Source organism: Mytilus edulis, chromosome 9 (genome assembly GCF_963676685.1).
Source record: "Mytilus edulis chromosome 9, xbMytEdul2.2, whole genome shotgun sequence".
Lineage (NCBI taxonomy): Eukaryota > Metazoa > Mollusca > Bivalvia > Mytilida > Mytilidae > Mytilus > Mytilus edulis.
This window is the reverse complement of record NC_092352.1, coordinates 53471011-53496503: the sequence shown is the minus strand read 5'-3', so window position 1 is coordinate 53496503 and position 25493 is coordinate 53471011. Positions and strand designations below refer to the sequence as shown.

Here is a 25493-nt window from a genome sequence, read left to right as displayed (position 1 = left end):
ATCAAAGGATTAGAATTACATAATGCTAATCTTTTAATTACCTTGAGTTAACCTACGCATTCAACATTCTTTAGGTGTCACAAAACAATACACATTTTATTTCCACCGTACAAGCAAGTGAAAATGTTGGCTGTAATGAAGCAAAAACGTCAGAATACAAACATGTATTTTTAATACACTATTGATCATGTCAATTTCATATGTTTGTTTAAAGTATTTGTACAAAACAAATCATAAAAATGTTCTATGTATGAATTAATTTTATTATTAAAATTCGTTTTAAAATATCCACACGATCTAATTTTAAAAGTTGCATGGCTATCACTTATTTTTCGTTGGTTAATAGCTACACCAAAAGTCGTCGATGCGCTTTAAATCGCGTAATTAGATTGTTAACGAACAAGACTTTAATGAGATATTTTCACTCCCGGCATGCATCAAAGACTTAAACTACGTCACATAAGTCAGGAAGCTTCAAGAAATAAAATTAATAATTCCCAATTTTCTTCTTTATTAGATTTCATATCAAAATAAAACTTGGTGAATATGTTTTTTATGGTATTATGAACATAATAAGATGATAAGTGAAAAATCGCGAATTATCCCTAAGAGTCATCACTGACGCTCTGTTTATAATAGTTAGAACATCAAACAAGAATAAAGTTGAAGACCATTGAGGACTCGAAACTCCAAATGTTGTGCCAAATACGGCTAAGGTAATATATGCCTGTAATTAATTGATATTATATAATTTTAGCAAAAAATACTGTAAAATTAAATCGAAACTTCTTCTAATAAGGACTCAAAACTTTAGATATCAATAAAACAGATTACAAAATGGATCAGAATGTTACTTTAGTGTGACGACTTTCTTATTTAAAATATTTCCAGAATTTATAACGGAAATTCTTTTTAATTTATGTGCAGATCTGTATTGCAGCATCTTCAACTTGTAATGTTAAAAGTAAACGTATTTTTGTTCACTGTATGAATGTTTCTGAAATAAATTACATTGTGAGATATCGTATTCATCCTGCGCGCGAGAAGCCAACAGCATAAAAAGAGCGGTAAAAGTCATGTAAGATCAAATCTTCCTGAAAATGTATCATTTTAAACACTCCAGTGCGTAAGGTTTTTATTTAAGGCTATTGCAGGAACTCATAACGATGGATACATATAGTTTACCAAATACACATAAAAAGATATAACTTATTTGTTTTATTCAAATTTTCAGCACGTTTCTTGGCTGTCTAAACGAAAACAACTGACAATTTTATCGTTTTATAATAGGCACTGGCTACGGTTACATGGAAATGTAACAATAATAAAAATATTATTGTTACATTGGAGACTAATTGCCGGAATGCATGGTTGGGTAAGGACCTGACTAATTACGAATGTAACAATAACTATTGAGGCTACGGTTACATTGCGTTATTGTTACATGAAAAACAGCAATGTACGATGGGACTAGTAATATGTACTAAATAACAAAAGTTTAAGACATTTATTTTATATTTACAATACAAACAATTATAAATACAAATTCTTTATTTTTTATTTACAATGACAGTGTCTACAAATGTATCTAGTAAGTGGTTTTAAAAGCATGTTTAAGTCCTACACATTTTTGATGATCTTAAGACTTTGATGAACTAACTTACGTCCTCCATGGATACATGAATACAGTTCCCAGTATTTAAGTTCACAGTTAGCAAACTTTGCTTTTGATGTATATTTTTTTTAGAACTGCGTTTGTATAGCTGTGTCAAAGATTTGTATAGTAAGAAGGCTTCTTTCTATACAAATCCTTGGCTGTGTGAAGTTACGTTTGTGTCTTGGTATTGTTTCAGTTTCGTTTCAAACGCATCCCAAGTTATAAATATTTCACCCTAAACAAAATTGGTAATAGGAATCTCTTCATCCATTGCTACAAGCTTAAGTATAATGACAGTAATAAGAGTATGTGTGCAGTTAAATACTTACAAAAGTGAAACCATTGAACTATAGTTTTCGCCTTTGGTGCACTCCCAATCTGGAGTAGTATCTTTAAGAACATCAAAACCATTAATACATCAAACTATTTACAAACCATTTGTTGAATAATACTATTTATTATTTTTCATTATTACCAGTATTATTTAGTACAAATGAAAGAATTAAGCAATAAAACTATAGAAGATTTAAGTTTAAATCTAGCATACGTGCATTGCTGTTTTTCATGTAACAATAACTCAATGTAACCGTAGCCTCAATAATTATTGTTACATTCGTAATTTATCGGTTCCTTACCCAACTTTGCATTCCGGCAATTAGACTCCAATGTAACAATAATATTTTTATTATTGTTACATTTCCATGTAACCGTAGCCAGTGCCTTTATAATAAGCAAAAAGTAAAATCACAAAAATACCAAACTCCGAGGAAAAATCAAAACGAAAAGACCCTTAGCAAATTGCAAAATCAAAAGCTCAAACACATCAAACGAATGGATAACAACTGTCATATATACTCATTTATAACAGTATTTCAAGAAAATAGCCAAACACTTGAAAATTTGCTGAAATAGGGAAAAATTCAGAGGCAATTATCCAAAAAAGGAAATTTTATTTTCTGAACATTACATGGTAGATACGTTTTAGCCTACTGATGATAATTTTTACACAGTAAGTTTTGTCCTTATGGCTTTTGGTTTTTAGTCAACAAAACGAAACAGTAGTGTTGTCCTAAGACCTTATATATGTTCTAACTTTACATATACGTACTGTTCCTGCGACCGGATCAATTGTGGGTCGTTTATAGAGGACATGGCATTATCATATTTTGGGATAAATATTTATTATCCTTAGGCTTTGTCAACCATAGAAGATATTTTAAAATTATTCATTGGAATAATCGCAAGAAGGTTGAAAATCTTTATTGAACGGTCAAATGTTTCACTATAGTAAACTCTTCATATAGTTATTTTAAAATTACTACATGCGCGCATGAAGTCTACAAATGACGAATGACACCCGAACATGAGTCCAAAAAAAAATTGTTTTATTAAAAGACCAAATACAGTTAAAAGTTGAAGAGCATCTAGGTGTCACGGACCACCAATTACTCCCTCCAATTTAGAACGAAAAAGAAGCCCTACTCTGACACAAAATAGTGCTTTTAGTGTCCTTATTTACTTATACTTACAAACAAATTTGCAATAATGAAAAATTTGCCCATTGACCCTAATTTTTCTTTTTATAAATCTTTTAAATGTATAAGTATAAGCCATCTGTAAAAGTCTTATAAAATCTTTGTAATTTTTTACAGTGACTTGACTGTTAGTGTTGCTGTCCACCAATTGCAACTCATTCTAAATTTTGACCAAATTGAAATTTGTTTTATAAAATCGAATTGTTGAACTGGTCAGAATATTGAACAAACTGTTCAGTCAAAATGTGAAAGTGCAAGGTGATAAAATAAAACATACTTACAATCTAATAAGACTTTAACTCCACTTTAATGATGATGTGACAAAATTAGCCTATCAGTTTGTATAGATATATTATAGTCATTTCCATGCTGAAGGAACTGTTATTATTTTGAATTGCTATAAAAATGTCCAAACTAAGCTTTCATATAGTTTTTCTTTCTAAAAGTATTCTATATTCATAAAAATCTTTATCACCTTGCACTTTCATGACTTGGCTGTGGTTTTCTACAGCAGTTAGTTCAAATTTCTGACCAGTTGAACAATTTGATTTTATATAACAAATTGCAATTTGGTCAGAATTTTGAGCAAGTTGCAATTGGTGGAGAGCAACACTAACAGTCAAGTCACTGTAATAGGTTTGAGAGCTTAAATTGGTCAATGATAAAGCCAGTGGATAAAGCTATGAAAAACCAAGAGAGAACATCTTCCCGCCAAAATTTCAATGGCTATTATCTTGAAAACAAGCACATTGACCTATATATTTTTTTGCTCCATTGGTATCCTTTATTAATCCCCTATCAATATATACTTGTGTTATGAAAAGATTGTTGTTTTGATACTGAGTATCGAGGACTATCGAACTTCCTTAAATCAGTCTTAGGTCTCGGGTTCACGTTTTGCTTTTTTTTTCTTTTTTTTTTTAAAGAAAGCAACTTTACCGACGTACGCTAGATGATGACATAAGCTTGTGAATCTTTGGGTCACTAAAATATGCACAGCTAGCAATATTTATTGCCCTATTAAACTTTGAAAATTATGTTAAGTCACGGTCAGTGTAAAGTATTTAATTTTGCATATCCCATGACTGAACTTATATCACGTGACAAAAGGTAAAAAGTCATGTGCAAATCATATGTTTTCGAACAATAAATAGTTGACAGTCGCTTTTGTTTGTAGTCAACATGGGCATTCTGCACGCTCTGCAATGTTTTCTATTTCTTCTTTCTATCACAGCCTTTGTAAACGGCGACACCCCGGCTAACTGCACTTACGAGGATTTGAGAGGAGAATGGGTGTTCAAAGTCGGTGCCGGTGGCAATGACAGGACATTGAAATGTGACAGTTTTGGTAAGGTTATTTAGCAGAATAGTTATATGTTCGTGTCTATTTTGATTGAGAGAATTGGCAAGAGTTCCATATGGCACCCCACCTTATTTAAGGAACAGAATGGCATATTCTGTTTATACATAAACTTATGTTTTATACAGTTGTTTATCTTTGCAACAGTCAGGTCAACATGACCAAGGTTGGGAACAAACCCTCTATATGATGTTAATACCTTTATAGAGGGATAATCGTTCTATAGAGGGATAAACATATTTTTGTTTAGTTTGGATTTAAAGCAAACTGGGCATCCCATTTTTAGTATACATATAATGCTGTAGATAATAGCCAATATAAGTAGAGATTATGCCAATCTGCCCTATTTTGCTTAAAATCCAGTCTGAACAAAAATACCCCTCTACAGAAAGATTATCCGTCTATGCATGTATTAATACAATACTGAGGGTTTGTTCCCAATCTGTTCAACTGAAAAAACATAAGATTAACCTGATAATTAATTGTCATGTAAAAAAACCAAGGACAGGTAAATTCTTTGTGGTTTACCATGACATCATATCCACTCAACCAGCAAGAAAATGAACACAGCCTATAACTAATGATATCATCACTGTCAAGGCAATGATCTCTTCATTTAAATATTGTATGTGCTAAAAATACATTTTTGTATATATTTGGTTATGATATATTTTAGGCAGTTGCTATTTGTCCGGCTAGCCGGACGAATAGTACCAGGACTATTTGTCCGGCCAATACAATGTGCATGTCACTATAATATTTGTGTGTGCGTGTAATATTATCTTCAGCATCACCAGGGGGTAGCACATCGTTGAAATCTTTAGTGTTAGGGCCTAATCTTGTTACTGGTAATTGAAATTGTTGTTTTCTTCATACTAGTATATAGTCCAATGTGGATAACGAATAATTAGAATAAAATCATATATATCCCATATTTTTTATATAAGAAGCGAGAAGAATTTACTTGTAAAACAAACTTGGGTAGTGTTTGACTCGTGCATTTTAAGTTAACGTAAAGGATTTTGTCTAGCTGAAAAAGGTACAAAATTATTATGTCTGTAGCTGTCAAAGAGAATTATAGACCTCTTGACAGAAAGTTATCCATATTTTGAGTGAAAGGTGAGAGATTTTTCTATAATGCCCCAAAGAGTAAAAACACTGTTTTTTTATTTTATTTATGTGAGGGGATCCGGTGTCATAGTGTGCTCCTTTTCCCAAATTTCTCTTTTCTTTTCATGTCTTGCAAGACTCATTTTTGGATTATAACTAAGCTAAATTTCATTCAGTTAGACCTGCAATTGTAAAGGCCTTTTTCAACTACACTTGCTTTGAACATCTTTTCCACCTGTACACAGCTGTAGCGAATCGAATAATTTTGTAAAACTAATTCTCCAATCAATTATATATAATTATCTTTTATATCCCATTTTCCTTGTGATTTCAATTTTTTATAGTCCTTTTCTTAAGATTAAACCATTCTTGGAAGTTCATAATATCGTGTTCCATTGTCAAATTCCGAAAACTGCAAAATTTATCACAAATATTTCAGCCATTATATCTTAAAATAGAAAATCAGTGATCAGATTACACGCGCCCCCCCCCCCCCCCCCTGGGTGCTACTGAAGATAATGTTACACGCACTTCCGAACGCACATTATATGACATGCGCATTACAATGGCCGGACAAATAGCCCTGACACTATTCGTCCGGCTAGCCGGACAAATAGCCACTCCGTATACTTTATGAATACTTATTCTCTTAAAACATGTAAAACAATTGTTACAGAAAACATATACATAAAATTATTAACAATATACAAACTTATATAGCATGCGTGAATTACAAGTATAAAGTAAACTAATACTAAGAAGATCTAACCTGAAGGAACGATTTTCTCTTGGTAACAGTTTTTCTAAAAAAATTACATTGTTGGAAGCAAATAGCTGTTCAAACTTATAAATGTTAATTATATAACAACTTAACATTGTCGTGACAAAAAGGGGGAAGCAGTAAGAATTATTCGATGTTTGAATATATATTGCTGCTAATTTGCAGGTCTCATAATTTAAGGTGGTACCTAACATTTTCACTAAAATTAATTTAGTTCGTTTAATTTTAATAAAATTTTGACAAAGTATTTACTTTGACCCTTTAACAAAAACATAAAAATTTCAAAAATTTTGAACCAACTGTTTTGTCAGAAAGATTATACACTTAATATTCCCTTAATTAAATGTAATTAAAACGTTTAGCTGCCTTTACAGAGTTATCTCCCTGTAGTGTTAGGTACCACCTTAAATAGATATGTTTAGCAAGACCTAGTTCCGATTTGCCACCTTGTTAGAGATCTATGACTATGTACAAGAATTCCGTTATAAATCAGCCAAATTCAACTTGCTTTAAGGAAAAGTTGCCCACTGAATTATTTTCATTTCTTTTACTCCGCTGAGCCTTGCTTGATTCATCGCAATGATCTAGTAATTTTGTTTTATAAATATTTGTGTACATGATAATTATTATTATATGACTTACAATTTTGTCAATAACTTTTATATTAATATGTATTTATTTTTTATGTCTTATCTACATTGAAGGGGGTGGCATTATGTTTTCAGGTCTGTACAACTTTTGTCTGTGTCTACATTTTTTTTTACCTGTAACAAAGTCATGAAAGGAGACATTTACTTCTTGGAGTTCTATGGATAATTCAAAGTCATAATGCCAATTTAGTCAATTGGTGTTTCATATTTATTTGTAACATAATACAGCATTTTTCCTTTAAAGTATTTACGTGATAATCTGCTTAATAGTTCAGTTTCTGAAAAACTATGGTTTAAAATAAAGATTGATATGTTATTCCATTAAAAAAAATCATGACGTACTTTGTGCTTGCAACTTCATGTAGATAGACGAAGCTTAGACTATGGTTTAATCTGATATTTTTCATGTTAAACCATGATTTAAACCCCGCCTCTTTGTTACGACTCCATGTGACTGAGAGTTAAGTGAATGCAGGACACAAGTATTTCTGAATGAACCGGCTGATTTTCGAAAAAAATTGACTGGATCGATTTTCTCGTGCACATGCTAAGCACGGGGCTAGAACGACATTCCCACTGGGGTTTTATTGGATTAAAAATCATCAGGGAACTTTTGAATGATGTTACAAAACATATACACCACGCCTTACTCATTAACATTTTTAAACGAACTCATCCTGCGGATTTGTCGTTTAAATAAGTTAACTCATAAATAGCGTGGTATTTATAATACCTATACTAATTAAGTAAATGTTTCTGAGTGACAAGTAACTTTTAAAAAAAATACAGTTTAATAAGTACATGTACTTACTTTGACTGTCTTGAAGTCTTAGTCTTTCTTACATGTAATTTGTAAGCATGGTAGTCGGTGAATCAAAGTAAGATTGAGAGATATAATATTTTTAGCTTTTAAGACTTCAAAGCCACTAGAACTGGGTTATTCCTTTTTGGTTACAATGTAAAATAATTGAATGTTTTCATACAAATATATCAGTTCCCTAAAAGATGCTAAATAGATATATTATGTAACTTCACATTTACGGAACAAAAATTATGTTAATTTTTTTTGAAAAATAAGTTGTCATAATTAATTGAAATAAACACATTTGATTTGTTAAATTTCAAGAGTGTCCCAAACTAAATATTAGAGAATGATAAAGTATATTCACATGAGCACTATATTTAGTTTCAACTTATTCGTGTTAATTGGGAAGAGATCTTTTAAGTTGATTTCATGTTAATGTAAGTGCACTTATGCTTATAGTCATATGATATACCGGTACTAAGAAAGTAAATATATGGTCATAATCATTTGATTCTTTAATGAGATGTTTAAAATCTAAATTGCACGCAATAAGGTCTTAAGTTATATTTGTAAATATATTGAAGAATCTCTATTCTGAATTGGGGAAAAGCCAACATTTATTTTTAACAACCTGACATATACGAATAAGTATGTAATATACCATAACCTGTACCTCACAAGATATAGAATTCAGTAAATCTGAAACCTATTTTGTAACTTTTAGATTGAAATTAAAAGAAACATACATATAATTTTTTTTTATTAAATTACACTTTCTTTTTAACATGTACAAGGAAGATTTTTACACGGTTTTTTTGATATAATCATTAGTAAATACTTTTTTATCTTCCTCATAGTTTTAAGTCATATGATAAAACCATATTGCTCTTGACCTAAAACGTATATAATATTTTGTTATCACTTTTATTTTGACACAGGAAGACACCTTTCAATTTGTGTCATATTCCATCAAAACTTAATGTCAGTTAAAAATCAAATTCTTGTAAGTTCTGTTATCAGATATCTGCTTCCTGTTTACAGAAAATTTGAATTACATGTGCATTACATGTGCCAGGGTAGCATTATAAAGTTTGCAACTTCTTTATTTTTTTATTCCAAATTAATTGCACTTTCAAAACCTAATACTTGTTTTATTGAATACTGACTTAAGGCATTGGGTATTAATAATGATTGTGGAACACCTTGTTTATACAAGTAGACATTTATTAAAAACAAATTATTATTTCAGCAAAAGAAACATTTGGTCTCCTGATTTTGTAAATTTGTAAAAAAAAAAAAGAGTTATCTCCCATATCATGCAATTACATTTGATAATACACTGCATCTTGTGTCGATTGTGGCTTTCTACCTGTCCACAGTAAGAGTGATTGGGCACAAGCTTGGTGACATTTAGAGCTTATTCTTGAAAACACTGCACACATTATTACAGTATTTGGTTGGTTGTTCATCAAACTTTAAAATCTACTAGCTAGTATAATACAGTGATACAATTTACCATCTTTCCTAGCCATGAGTTATGTCCCCGCTTCCTCTCTTCAGTATTGAGATGGAAGAATTGTAACACTTAGCATGGCTAGCAAAGATGCAGTATAGGTGGTTATGCTCAACATTTCTACTAAAATGTAAGATATAAACTTTTTTGAGAGAACATGGGCTGGCTGTCGATCATGGAAAGGATGAAAATTGAAATTCACATAACAGTTTATGCATTATTACAGTTTTGAAATGAAGTTGCATTAAAAACTGAGATATGATTTGATTGTAGATGAGACAACTATCTACCAAAAACTAGAATGAATGCCTAGTAGAAATACCTGAATTTAATTAGGTATGAAATATTTATTCTAATTATGAATACAGATATACAATGTAAATGTTAGATAAAATAATTCTTTTTTACCTCTTTTTCAGCAATGACGACAACTTTGAAGGTCAAACTGTACTTTCCAGATTATGCTGTAGATCAATTTGGAAACAAAGGCTTCTGGACCCTCATTTATAACCAGGTATTAAAACTTCTCTCAATTTCACATATACACTGGTTCAAAAAAGGAACAATAATGTACTCACATGAATTGTTGCCAAGAGGGATGCATTAGATTGTCCAAGTCATCTTCAAATTCTACAAACTTGTGAATAAGGAAAACTTTGGACATAGCTATATATACATGTAGAAGCAAAGTCATAGATAAAAGTTGTTTTATGGAAGATTAATTTTTCATATCTTTTTCCATAAACATGATAAAGAATTTACTTCAAATCTATAGATTTTATTGTCTTAACAAACACCATTCTGTCCATAAACACTTTGAAGCTCCCATTACATATTGACTCCTGTTTTTCTTTCTTTCTATTGATGTGAAAATAGCATTTGTGCTAACACTAAGATGGCAGTAAAACATTGAAGTTGTTAGGTTTTCACTGTACCAAGGATTGAATTATACACATAAGTCAAATGATTGATACCAGTGATATTGTTAGCTTTTTTTCAAACTACCTCTACCCTTTTTCATTGGGAAAATATGCATCATTTTCGTCAAAATGAGAAATTTAAAATAAACCACAAATTTGACTGAAACTTCAAGTTACAGACCACCTTTCAAAAGTCAACCCCTGCTTTGAAATAAAACCCCTTTTTGTCGGTGATTATACATAAATAGTCCCCCAAATCTGCACATATAGTCATTTTTAGGTATGAAAAATGTTTAGATGAGTGTTTTTCAGTTTGTATTCATGCACAATTACTACTGAGACTTCACTGTTTGGGAAAAAAGTTGTCTTTTTGGGAATAACTTTCAGCCATTTTTTTTTCAAATTGGGATTCTTCTCCAGGGGAAAAAGCCTTTATTTTCCACTAATTTAAGGCAAACAATAACACTGGATACCATTTATATACACAAATGGCCAAATAACATGAATAAACCTTATTCTTTGCTGGTTACCTGCACTGAATGAAATTGAGGTGCATGATATCATGATAAACAAATTAAGAATTTATCTCATTTATAAAAATCTTGTAAACAGATAGAGAGAAATAAATGTATTCTTCAAGTCACGATTTTATGAAGTACATATACTCTAGAAATATTTTAGTATCAAAGGCAATTTTTCCCAACAGATGGTTGGATTGATAATACAAGACATTGTTTATTATATTATTTAGGTTAGAAATTCATCAACCTATTTTAATATTTCAGGGTTTTGAGGTTGTGATTGCTGGCAGGAAGTATTTTGCCTTTTCCATGTTTAAGAAAGATGGTAAAAACATCACTAGTATGTGTGACCAGACATTTCCAGGATGGTCACATGACACATTTGACAGGGACTGGTCTTGTTTCTCAGGAATGAAGATGTCCAGTGTTGCTCCAAAAACATATCAGCTACCAGATAATAAAAGGTAAATGCACTGTGATTCAATTCAAAATCACCTTTGGTGGAGATTAAAAACAAAACTACTATAGATAATATAGGATAACCGTTATATCTCCAGGGTTAGTTCTAGAGGGTGTGTCCCTATGATGGCCCCTTAAAAATCTCATGGTTTTCAGGATTTATATGCCATTGTTCCCATAAAATCTTCAAAAAAACCCAAAAAATTGTCAAAAAACGTTTTCCCTTTTTTCTGTTCTCTGGAATTAAAATAGGAGTATAAACCCCACCTGGCTACACTACAAATGTACCTACCTACTAAATAAGAGTGGATGGCTTCCAAAACCAAAAACTCCCTTTTTTTAAGTTTTTAAGTTTGACCAGGTATGGGATTTCATCATAGACCTCCTGGACTTGAGATGACCACATCAAAGGACCATAGTCCTGTTTTGTTATAAAAAGTTGCTTAGTTTCTGTTTACTACCAGTGTGCATGATTACAGGGATTATTTTTTTGTATTTTATATACGTACATTGATATGATTGTTTCTTTTGCAGGTTGTACAGTGATATTTTATACAAAACTGACCACTCATTTATCAAGAAGATAAACCAGCATCAAAAGAGTTGGCAAGCTGTCCATTATCCTGAGTATGAAAAAATGACTGTAGAAGATATGATCAAAAGGGCTGGTGGAAGGAAGTCAAGAATTATTGGGCAAGTTTAAAAATATTTTATTAATAAATTCTGAATTTATCAAATTAAAAGTATTTTGTTTAAATATAGATTCTACCACTGCTCCAAGTGTGATAAGATATTTATTCACTCAAGACAATTGAATTTTAAATTGAAAACATGAGGCTTACTCAGCGTTTTAAATATTTTAAAGGAGTAGGTCAGTAGGGCCGATTTTGGTCATATGACAAAAGATTTTGGACACTTTTTTAACACCAAAGTGTCTATTTCAGTTGATTCAATTAGTTTATGTGAAAGATTTTAACCGATTTAGTCATTAAAAATGCTCTGATGCAAGCTTAAATATGAAAAATCTATCAAATATGCCAAAAAATGTCACTTTTCAGATAGTTTTGTCAAAAATGAAAGTTGCCGCATCCGTGTTCATCCTCAACCTTTATACATGTTATGTTTTATCGTCAAATACAACTTACATTTCAATATTAAGGATGAACACAAATGCAGCCACTTTCATTTAAGTTGGAAACCGTCTAAAATTTAGTAAAATGCTAAAATTGTGAAGATTTTAGTTTATTTTCGATTTATGAGTTTGACTGTCTTTGATATCTTTCGTCCATCTTTCAGTTTTTTAGCATGACTAGAAGATGCTATTACCCGATATATGTGCATTGTATTGTTAAAAACAGCCCATATGTATGTAGCAGAAGCATTCAACTTTCCAATAAATAACTAAAAGTTTACATTTTAACAATTTTGTAAAACCGCTATATTTTGGGGCTGAAAAGGGGTCTTACTTGACCTACTCCTTTAACTGTGGAGAGTGGATAAATATCATATTGCATGAGATTTGGTGGTGAATCTGCTTCTCTAATGTTTGTGTATCTGCTATAGGCAGACAATCTTGCAAAAAATATGCATTCTTTCTTTTTGACATCATTAGGCATGGTTGTCATTTTTCATGATGTCATAATATTTGATTAAAAAAAACGAGAAAATTTGACGTTGTAATCAAATATTTGTCAATAAAGATCTAAGCTGAAATGAACACCACGTTGATTAAATAATAATGATCAACAGGTCAGGAAAAGGAAAAATCGACTAAGAATAAGAGAAAGAAGAATTTAACATTAAAAGAAAATAGAACCTTTCTTCAAACCGAGAATTATTGTTGATTTTAATTTAGATATTGTCTTTTAGTACTCTGCAGGACAAACTTTCTTAATGGAAATTATACTATGCAACAGATAAAAAAATACAAAATATTTTATACATTTTTTTAAACAGAAGGCCAAAACCAGCTAAACCAACCAGAGAACAAACATTGAAAGCTCAATCTCTTCCTGACTCATTTGATTGGAGGAATGTTGGTGGAATGAACTATGTCTCACCAATCAGAAATCAATGTAAGTCACTAAAATTATTTGAGTTATATGAACAGATTTGAGCTTGGGAGCCTGCTCTGACAAGAATGAAAATAGCTTGATGATTTCAATTATTTTATATTTATGATTCATTTATTTTCATTGGATAAGTTTTGACATATTATTTTTTTTTATTTCCCTCAATACTGAAAGATTTCTTTAATATGTGCTAGTGGGTGTGGGATTATTCTTGCTGCTATGGTCAATGATGGTTGGGTTGTTGTCTCTTTGACACATTCCCCATTTCCTTTCTCATTTTAAATAGTTTTACATTTGTAATTTCAAGGCCTTTTATAGCTTTTTATGCAGTATGGGGTTAGCTCATTGTAGAAGGCTATATACAGTAAACTTTAGTTGCTAACTTAGATACATTTGGTCTCTGGTGGAAAGTTGTCTCATTGGCAATCTTACCACATCTTCCTATTTCCATACAAAAATGTGATATATAACTAAGTTACATGTATAACTAAGATAAATTAAATGTTTAGGAAACAGATAAAAAAAAACATTACCAGAAAATGTATTAATGTTGTAAAAACATCCTTGATATTAATCACTGTGTAGTTGCATAACACAAAAATAACCTGTAAAAATAAAATACAAGCAGAGAAAATAATGTTAAATATCCATGTTTACAATTTATTAAATTTTTTTCAACAAGGAGAAAATGTACAATGGGAGATAACTTTGATTGAAATCTAAACTATTTTTTACATGAGACAAGAACAAATTTTCCAAAACTTTACAAATTCCACAAGAAACAGTCATCAGTTCTTTTTTTTTTTTGGAAAGAGTGTCATGAACTTGATGATTTAGTTCTGGGAAAAAAGGGAAAATATCCAGTTTACATACGCCAATCTGATGTTTTTGTGTTGATGGAAAAATACAATAATTACAATGCACTAGCCAACTTATTTTTCTAAACAATATAGAATAAGACAAGTTTTAAGGCTAAGGTAATGCGTAGTTTTCAAAGAACATTATCATAAAAATACATCTTGGTTCACTGTTGTTGTTCCAATGACTATAAGAAAGTGTCAGACTAGCTATTAGAAAAAAATATATAATGGTAATTTTCAATTTTTTTTTGGAAAGCTATATAAAACTTTGAAATTATATATTTTCAGTGGCTTGTGGTAGTTGTTATGCTTTTGGGTCATTAGCTATGAATGAGGCTCGTGTTCGTATTATGACAAATGGTACAAAGACTCCAGTGTTCTCAACTCAGGACATTGTAGAATGCAGTGAATACTCTCAAGGTAAAAGATTTGGCATCATAAGATAATTCTTAGGACATGGAATACAGATGCAGGGGCAGATAATAACTCATCAGTTGTGTGAATTTAAAACCAGACTTAAAGGGAAACTTAGTTGCTGTATATAGAAGTCTTTAAAGTCTACCGTCGAACAAAATTCGATTTAGATAACAATTGGTTACTTCTTGGTTAAATATTCAGCAAATGTCAGTGAAACAAATGACCTTATGACCGAATAGGGAATGCTTGTACAATAATGTGGCTTTAACAATACACTTCAACATTTATATATAAATTCCCTTTCTTTTTAAATTTTAAGGAAAAGCTAAATCAATGAAATATCCCTTCTTAACTGTGAATGTTTTAAAAGAACTGAAAGAGGCAACATAACTTTTTTTTTGTTTTCTCAGACAGTAATGGTGACTATAAAAGTTAAGGATTATACAACTATTCAGAACAATGGCTTGTATAATATAAACAAAATGAGGATGTTAAATTTGATGTATGCCTTTTTGTGCTTCTTCATACATTTGTTGTTTTTATAGAGATTTAGATGATAACACAATGTTGACTGCTGTACCCCTATTTTTTTACCTTTTTACCTATTGTGTCGGTTTGTTTTGATCACGCATCGGTGACAATATAATGGAATTTGATGCGACTGTCATACAAGTGAGAGGTTTAGCTAGCTATAAAACCAGGTTCAATCCACCATTTTCTACATTTGAAAATGCCTGTACCAAGTCAGGAATATGACAGTTCTTGTCCATTCGTTTTTGATGCGTTTTGTTATTTGATTTTGCCATGTGATTATAGACTTTCCAATTCCAAATTGATTTTCCTCTGAGTTCAGTATTTTTGTGATTTTACTTTTTTCATACAATATATGATCATTAGTATAATATTGTACTTTGTAGGTAAATATACCTCACAATCCATTCAAACGTAGATTGAATCATTGTTGAAAAACTGTCTTTCTTTAAACAAGTTAAATACATTTTTTATACAATCCTTTTCCAGGATAGCCATCCACATAGAACATACACCAATTGTGGCAATAGAATCCATGTAGAAATATTTTTTTCGTCAAAAAAGCTATGTGAAGAATAGAGTATTCATTGAACCTCTAGTTTTTAGTTTGACTCACTTATACTTACATAGCTGTAGTACAATGTAGATCAGTACTTCATTGATATTAATAAATCAAGTTTTTCTTTAAGGTTGTGATGGTGGCTTCCCATATCTGATTGGAGGTAAATATGCAGAAGATTTCGGATTGGTGGCTGAGTCATGCAACCCCTACACTGGCAAAGATGGTCAATGTAAAACCCAGACTTCTTGTCCAAGACAATATGCTACTAAATATGAATATATTGGTGGATTTTATGGAGCGTAAGTTGGATTTTATATTGTTTTACAACAAAGCGTCTCCATATGATTTTTTTTTCAACTAAAATATTTGAAAGGTGAATCACAAATTCCATTTTGGTTAAAGTCTGATTTTTGGATTTTTGGATCCTCAATGCTCTTCAACTTTGTATTGATTTGGCTTTTTAACTATTTTGATCTGAGCGTCACTGATGAGTCTTATGTAGACGAAACGCGCGTCTGGCGTATAAAATTATAATCCTGGTACTTTAAGTAACTATTTAATATTCTTGTCATGAAAAGATTGTTTTTTGTATGGCTTTGTTAAATCATAACTGTCAGGTGGTAATACAATGGTCAGTCATTGGTTTTTTATGCCCCTTTCTTACCTCAGGGGTCATTAAGTTTTACTGTTGTCCGTCTGTACATAAGTCTGTTTGTCTGTCCGCCCATACATCCCAAAATTGGTTTCCGTTATGAAACTTAAACACAATGCTTATTACCAAAAAAAACATGAAGTATGCATTTTGGGAGAATCATTTTTACTGTTCTAGGGTAAGGCCCCTTAACAAATGGAAAAAAATGCTGAATTTTCTTGTTCCTGTTCCTGTTCTCCAACTTGAGTTTGTCTCTATGGACTCATACCCGTTTATTTTAAATAGTTTCTGTTGTCTTTGTCTTGATATGGCACTGATGATGGTTTCAGCTTTCTTTTCATATGGGTTTATCAATTTCAAAGGTTACTTCAACATGTTTTGTTTTCAATGATACTATGGCACTTAATAGTGTATTGAATTTTTTCAGTCAATAAATATATTAGCTTACTATTATTGTATAGAAAAATTTCCTTCATCAAATATATATAGTAAGTTATCTAGGAATCCAATTTGTGAATTGTCATTAATTTTTTAACATAAATTGAAAATATGTTTTAATGTTTCTTTGATACATGTACCACACAAATTCATAATTTTTTTAAATTAGATTTTTGTGAGTTCTGTCAAATTCAAATTCTTAGATTCATGGAAAATGTGTTTGTGTTGAAAACTGAATTTCATGTATGCAGGAACTGCTAATTTTTAGTATGAGACTCTGTTAGTGCAAATACTCCCAAAGTATTCCTTGGATGGGGTTGAAATTGCATGTTAGCTTAATTGTAAAGTGTTATGCATAGATGTGCATTTCACATTTCATATTAACATTCAGATCTTCAATTTATACTGATACTTATTTTGTATTGGCTGCAAGCAGAATCGATTCTGTCATTTTAAATTTTTAATTTTTAATTTATATAAATTAACCAAAAAATAAAATTATCAGCTCTGACCATCTTTCAAATCAACACTCATTTATTGGAAAAGTATATTATAAATTGTTGATATGAATAATTAATTGAAATATGAAACAATTCAAAATTACAATATTATATTATTCTATAATGAAAAAAATATTGAAATCTAATTAATGTTTTATGACCTATCTTCCTTAAAATCTTAATTATACAAAATTCACCTATTTCATATGATGTACAATAATTAATTGATTTCAAGTGTGAAAATATAAGTTATGTTTTCGAATTTGACATTCAAATTCAAAATAAGGATTAGAACAAATATTTTATTTCCACATTCTGCAACTGTAAAAATTGTTTGAATTTTTTTCAAATATATTCTACATAAAAGCATGCAAAAAATCAGATCTTAGCAAAAAGCCTATTCCCATTTTTGAAAAAAATGAATTTGCCAATAGCTTTGGTTCTCAATTTAGATTTTTTTTAGACAATAGTGTATAACAAACATGCAGCTATTTCTGGTAAGCACAGTTTACCTATATTATACAAAGGTATGTGGGTACCACTTTTTCAAGTAGTTTTCATTTACTTGAAGAAGAATAATAATATACTTACATAAGTAAATTTGTTATATTTATATTTTCTCATATAAGGTCTGAATTATGTCCCCTTATTTTTCTAAAAAAAAAAGTACTTGTATACATTCCTTAAAATGCCTTAAACAATTTTTCTCTGGTTAGGTCATAAATTTTATTAAAGTTCAATATTTCATTCTTTTATTCATCAAAGAAATTAAACTAACTGCACAAAGATCTTATTAATAAGAAATTGTGTAAGGCCTTCAAATATTTCCTATTAGAGGCTTATAAATGGGCAGTGTTTTTGAAGATAACAGACAGACAAATCGTATTTTCATTGTCCATAATTTGTATCGTGAACTCATCATGAACTTACACTTAAATGATTAGTAAGGATATTTTCAAAGGACAGACAAAAAGAAGATAGTAGGAGTAAAACAATCTCAATGTCTAAGGGACATAACTAAGCCATTAAAATAATCTAATTATACAAGTAAATAAAATACTCTAGTGTATCAGTATCTTACAAATTTACTTATGTATATATATGTTGAAGTTTACTTCTTAAAGTAAATAAAAGTAACTTGTGCACGTAGTACCTGTGACTTAGGAATTTCCATGCCAGAGCAAGGCTTTTTTATGTCAGATTTTTAGTAATGCCAAAAACATTGAACAGTGTAAACTGTGTTACATTTTGGACATCCAACTATTTTTTCTTTACATTAATCTTGCATACAACATCTATCAGTACTCCTAAAACTGCCCAATATTAGTGAATGTGTATAAGTGAGTTGATTGAATGGTTTGGTTATTTTGTAGATGTAATGAAGAGTTGATGATGATCAATCTTGTCAACAATGGACCCATGGTGATTGCGTTTGAAGTTTACAATGACTTTATGCAGTACAAGTCCGGCATTTACAAGCATACTGGTCTAACAAACAGTTTCAACCCCTTTGAAATAACAAATCATGCCGTGCTTCTCATTGGATATGGAGTCGATAGTGGTTCAGGAGAGAAATACTGGATTGTTAAAAACAGCTGGGGTACCGAATGGGGTGAAGGTGGATTTTTCAGAATTATGAGAGGTGTTGATGAATGTGCGATGGAGAGCATTGCCGTCCAGTCTTTCCCTATTTTGTAACTCATTCCGTGTTGTTTGTTTACAAAGTTGTTACATATTTACAAAAATTCTACTTTTACATTTTTCAATGAGTTTATTTCTTCTTTCAGTTGTAATGAAGAACTTATGATGAAAAATTTGGTTGAAAATGGACCAATAGCAGTATCGTTTATGGTTTACGATGATTTCATGCATTATAAAGGTGGAATTTATCAACACACAACATTGACCAATGGTTTTAATCCATTTGAAATAACAAATCATGTGGTTCTTGTTGTTGGATATGGATATGATTCAGATATTGGCCATAAATATTGGTTGATTAAAAACAGTTGGGGTACAAAGTGGGGTGAAGATGGATTTTTCCGAATTATGAGAGGAGTTGATGAATGCTCCATTGAAAGTATTGCTGTTCAGTCATTTCCAATTTTGTAATATACAGAATGCAGTACATACAAGATTTTTCAGTTACTTATAATTCTTGTTGGTGATAGTCAATGCTTAATAAGATTGTTGACAATTATTTCTAAAATATTGTTGTGTTTTTTTATGAGGGTGTGGATGGGGTTAAATGATTAAAGAATAATGCCCTTAAAAAATAAAGATTAGAGAAAAAAGGGGTTAATTTTTTGAAGATTTGAGAAAAAAGGGGTTAATTTTTTGAAGAATAGAGAAAAAAGGGGTGAAAATTAAATGTTTACAGAAAAACAGACCCCCCTTATTCAGACCCTCTTTTATGGATTTATATGATAGTGTCATATATCAAAGTATTAATATGTTATTTTACTGTGATCGGCTCCAAGATGAAATAAAGGTTGTTTTGTTTTGTAATTTTCAGTACATGTATTTAGACTTATTTCCATACTATATATATTACCTTTATTTGTTTTAGCTCGCCTGGCCAAAAGTACATGTGAGCTCTTGTCATCACTTTGTGTCGGTTGTCTGTGCATCATCCAATTATATTTCTTTGAAAATTTCTCCTCTGAAAATGTTTAAAAGATAGAAATAAAACGTTGTCTGCTTCAACTATAGGATTTCAAATATATTAAGTTTGTGATTTTTGATCAGGTTGACTAGCAAACATGAATGTTGTGTCCAAAAAAAGAACATGTGGTTAAACTTAAGTTTTGACTAATATCTTTTTAATAATAACAGTTACATAAAAACTGATAAAGTAAAAGTGGTCAGCACAACAAGTCTAATCTACCCTGAACATTTGGTAAATTTGTCTTTATGTTTTGGAGTTATTTCCCCTGAAATGTTGAATTTTTGGCATTTCCTGCCATTTTTTCAAACACTAAAGGAGCTAAGTTAAAAGTGTAACTGGAAACATTACCAGCATGATCTATCCACCCTAAAATTTGAAGAAATTCTTACTGTTTCCTTTGTTTTTGAGTTTCTTCCCTCAAATATTGGTTTTTTTTTCTAATTTTTTTAGCAAATTTTGACTTAAAAAACCAAAGGAGCTAAAAAAAAAAAACTAAAAAAAAAAACCCAAGAACAGCAACACAAATAAAGTAGAGAAACGGAAATAATGAATGTGACAAAGAGACAACAACACAACCAAAGAGCAGAAAACAGCCGAAATCCACCAATGGGTCTCCAACACAGTGAGAAAATCCCACACCCAGATGCTTCTTAAACAAAATGTGTACTAGTTCAATGAAAATGGACGTCACACTAAAATCAGAAACAGATAATTGAACTAACATTAAAAAATATACAAGACTAACAAAGGGCAGAGGCTACTGAGTTGATACAGTGACAAAAATGCAGCTGTGTTAAACAATTTGTGTGAGATCTGATAAGTATATGTGTGGATAGGTTATTTTTTTCACCAAATGGATAATACAGGCACAGTACACTTGGCCTCTTGTATATACTAAGAAGTTGATATTCGTGAGTAAAATAAGATGATGGACTACTTCAACCACACAGGAACCCATTCACTTAAATACCAAAAGGCATTAAGTGGTCAACATACATCCTTTAACAATAGACAGTTGTCCAAAACAAAACCAAAAAGAAGATTTCAGTTTGATAGAAACTACTTGTGATAGATCAATGATATTTTTAATTAAGTTGCAGTATTATCATATATATAACTCAAAGTTATTATTGACTGTTCATCCTTTGAATTCCAAGACGAATCCATCATCTCTAATATTGAATGTGTATGTAGAGGTTATTGTTATAGACTACATCAAAGAAGAGCTTCGCTACTTCAAATAACCGTTGTTATCGTAATTATTCAATTGACAATAATCTTGAAACTGTGATTAATTCCATGTGAAGAAATGTTTTCAACTGTGCTAGTAGAAATATGAATAAGCCAGGAGTGGAGTCATGTACATATTTGCCTCAAAGATTATATATTAAATTTCCCATGATTTAAAGTAAATTTAAATTCCCATTAAAGTATATATTAACTTCCCATGTATGGTCACTATTTGTATATACCTGGTTAACATAAAATTCATGATGAAACCCATAATAAATCATGTAGTTAAGGTGTGATTGAGCCCCTGTATATAGCAACTCCCAAGTTACACCGTATGGTGGTGCGCCTGACAGAGGCGGAACTTACAGATTAGGTAACAGGTAACATGTAAATAGGAAGAAGTGGTGTGAGTGCCAATGACACAACTCTCCATTCAAGTCACAATTTATAAAAATAAACCATTATAGGTCAAGGTACGGTCTTCAACACGGAGCCTAGGCTCACACCGAACAGCAAGCTATAGGGCCCCAAAATTACTAGAGTGAAACCATGCAAACGGGAAAGCCAACGGTCTAATCTATATAAAAAACGAGAAACACTTATGAACCACATAAACAAACGACAACCACTGAAAATCAGATTCCTTACTCAGGACAGGTGCAAACATATCAATAAGTTTCAGTTTCCCGACTATTTCGAGTCCCTGCTCCTAAGTCATGGTCCAGTGACTTTGAATTAATGAGCAATTTTCAATGGTAAATTTTCTTTGTTTGATAGTAATTATGTATGATAGACTTTGATGTATTCTCTGAAGTTGCATTACTACCAGTACATCTTAATAGTTTGCCGATAATTTCAAATGTCCTGTCACTAAGTTTATAGTTCAGCGACTTTTAATTAATTAGCAATGTTGCCTGTCCATCAGATTGTGTTTTTCAGAATTTTCTTACGAATGGCGTGAGACATATATCTGTGTTCACAGTTTATTCTTCAACGTATGGTTTGAGATTGCAACCACTTGGTATCTTTTTTGCGTAAACCCCTGAGGGTTTACGCAGTATATATTGGACGAGTGATGTAGTCTTTCGGAACACCGGATGTTAGTCGGAACACTTCTGGTCTTTCTATGACCACCTTTCAAATACATGCGCAATACTTTCAAATGCATGCGCAATAGCTTACAAATCTGTTGAATATGCATTAGCATCTTAAGTTGCTATAGAGATATTTTACGTATGATCTGAAATTTATTATGATATAATATTTTCTTGCACACGATTACAAGCTGCTAATATTAACCTACATGCGTAGTATTTTAATTAGTCAAACGATGTAACCAGCTGTGTTTAGATATGAGATAAGATTTCTGGTAAACAATGCGCTTTATATTCTGAACGAGAATAATTAAAAATAAAATCTTTAGAAAGAGTTTTAGTAGCATTTTATTTTAGATTTTACGTTTAGTGAAGATGTACGTGTTGTAAAAAGCAAGCTATTTATTTTTTTATACTGATATTAAAGGGAAGTCTTTCTTGCATATGATTAAATTACAGTTATTTTTTTTGGTTAAATATTGCAACTTTAATAAAAAAAAAAAATGGTTATTAAAAATAAAATTAAATAGATATTGAATATGAAAAAATAAAATATTTTGAACGAGAACAATTAAAAATAATATCTTTAAAAAAAGTATTAGCACTTTTTGAAATTTTACGTCTAGGATAGACCAAGGACATGGAAATATAATCATAAATACGTGCCTCAAATAGGTGTAAAAACGAGGATTTAAAAAAAAATCGTTTATTGAAAATAACGTTAAAATTAATTATAAAAGTTATGTCCGTATTTATTTTCATTAATATTGCAAATTTAAAGTTATTTTCTTTGTTTAAATATTGCAACATTATTTACTTTTTTTAATAACCTCTGAATCCTTTTCGTCATTAAAATGCGACTGGTAAGTATAGATATTCAATATGAAGGGGGAAAAAATAACCGTGACTGAAATCTAAATCTAAAATTTATTTTAAAAAGATACACATTTGACCATGCAGATGTAAGAAATGATACTTCAAGCAATAAAACAACGAATTAAATGTGCCACTTTAATTACGACTGATAACCTAAAAATGAATCATGCATGCATTTTTAGCAGACTTAACCAGGTCGGCGATAAGATATCGAATATAAAAAAGAAGATATCGGGTTTGGTGTCAATGAGACAACTATCTGCAAGAAACCAAAATAACACAGAAATACAAACTATGGGTCACCGTACGGCCTTCAACAACAGGCAAAGCACGTACCGCATAGTCGGCTATAAAAGGCCCCGAAATGACAATGTAAAACAATCAGTCAAAAAAGAAAATTAACAAAGTCCGTATCATCGTATGCGTAACTTAGTTGCTCACCAGAGGAACTTTACGCAAGCGTTTAAACACGCGTTCCATAAGTTTGAAGTACGTCGAAATGCAAAGGTATACGCTTGGTGAACGCTTTTACTTCAGGAAAATTTTAATGGAACATAAAAAAAATCATTCAGCTCAAACGTTTGTCAAACGTATATACATGTACCTGTAAACTCCACGCACATAATATACACGCTACACGAGCGTTGAAAACGCTACAGATAAGTTTTAGACACGTTAAGGGCACATTGCATACAAAAATACTCGTCGCCTTAAAGCTTTCATTTAGGAAAAGAAGTCCGATACGGGTGAAACTTCATCAAACCTACAGAAGATATTACACCCTCTCTAACCATGCAACATGGGACTAGACATAGAAGTACAGGAACTACTCACATTAGTTTGAGCTGTACAAGATCTACACAAATATCCCGTCTGCCTCAAAGGTGCATATAGGATCGACCATGGTCCAGCACTAATGATACAAATACCAACCAGAGTTACAATGACGTGGTAGTAAGTCTTTAAAGGCCACCGAGCGGCCTCCAAAAATGAAAAAAAAACTACTATTTAGTCGGCTATTAAATGCCCCGACCATTAAGATTTAAAAACAAAAATCAAACAAAACTAAACAGCCTTATTGATAACAAAATAATTTACGAAAACAACTTGACCGACATGAATTATGAACAACAACCACTGTACTACATGTTTCTGGCTTTAGAATGGACATTGGCACATAAACAATGTGGTGGCCATAAACCCAACCCTCCCAAATGAACCAAACCTTAAGGACAACACATCGCAAGAAAAAACTATAAAATATCAGTTGCAATTCGCGTCCCTAAAATTATGGGTACGGTGCACAATAATCACTTACATAAAAACAATAGACACAAATCACTGAAATAATCGCACTTACCGAAAGCTATTTCAAAGCTAGTGAACATGTAGACGAACCAGTGGACATAGACGGACTGGTAAACATGTAAACAGACGGGCGAATGTGACAGACTTATTGACAAACATTCACATATAGACAGACCTGCAGTTGGGAATGTAGGAAGACCAGGAGAAACGCTAAGGTACGCTTTACGCACACCCAATACACGCTTTAAGCTCGTTGTGCACACGATACAGATATGATTGACAGGTTGAATGCATCAAAATTACTAGCGTTTTGGTAGCGTGCATGATTTTTTTTTACCTCGGCCGACGTACGTCGGATCTATACGTTGATGTGTGAAGCCGGTATAACATTATTTAAACCACTAAACAGGCAATGTCAGTTTCTAATTCTTATGCACAACAAAAGTAATATAAGACAATACATCTTTATTAAACAATTATCTAATATATATATATATAATGCCAAACAAGCATTTGGGTTTACGATTGCATTTCTTTTTTTAAAGAAAGCAACTTGTCTCTACTCTTGTTTGAAATCGTTGTAAAATTTCAATAGTCATCGTCAATGTTAAGGGTGTACGTCAGTCATTATAAGTAGTAAGTGAAATATATATAGAATCACTGTGCTGTATGTATCTTTATCCGTCTGAGGAGATTATTTTTCATTTTAATATATCATTTTCAATTTCCCAAGCAATGTTCAGCTTTTTTGTAATAATCAGATTTCGTTACTATGAGTATTACGTCAAAATAATTTATAAATAATAATCTATCGTTGAAGACCATATTAATGTTGTATGTTAACCTTTCCCTGTCACCAGAAATAGATACATGTAAAGACAGGATAGAAAATGAATTTTCTCCTAGATTGTGTTGCCAACCTTTGCCAGCCATGTATATATAATTGAAGTCTCAATAAGTTCAAAAAAGAT

The 25493-nt window shown here is 31.2% G+C and overlaps 2 protein-coding genes across 3 annotated transcripts in view; one reads left to right on the top strand and one right to left on the bottom strand.

The window, feature by feature from the left end:
- Positions 1–8178, bottom strand: part of LOC139489769 (uncharacterized) — a 74813-nt gene extending 66635 nt beyond the window's left edge. The window contains exon 1 of the mRNA XM_071276584.1: positions 7901–8178. The gene's annotated coding sequence lies outside the window, so the exon portion shown is untranslated. The remainder of the gene's footprint in view (positions 1–7900) is intronic.
- LOC139489770 (dipeptidyl peptidase 1-like) lies at positions 4285–19851 on the top strand. 2 transcript variants are annotated; one of them, XM_071276585.1, is made up of 8 exons: positions 4285–4540; positions 9831–9925; positions 11117–11316; positions 11846–12004; positions 13268–13386; positions 14532–14663; positions 15881–16052; positions 18717–19104. In XM_071276585.1, the coding sequence occupies exons 1-8, from the start codon at positions 4375–4377 to the stop codon at positions 19039–19041; spliced, it is 1368 nt and encodes a 455-aa protein (XP_071132686.1). In that variant the 5' UTR covers positions 4285–4374; the 3' UTR covers positions 19042–19104. The 2 variants fall into 2 exon arrangements, with proteins under 2 accessions (XP_071132686.1, XP_071132687.1); XM_071276586.1 differs by lacking the exon at positions 18717–19104 and adding an exon at positions 19131–19851 and having other exon boundaries at positions 4300–4540.
- Positions 19852–25493: the final 5642 nt, after the last annotated feature.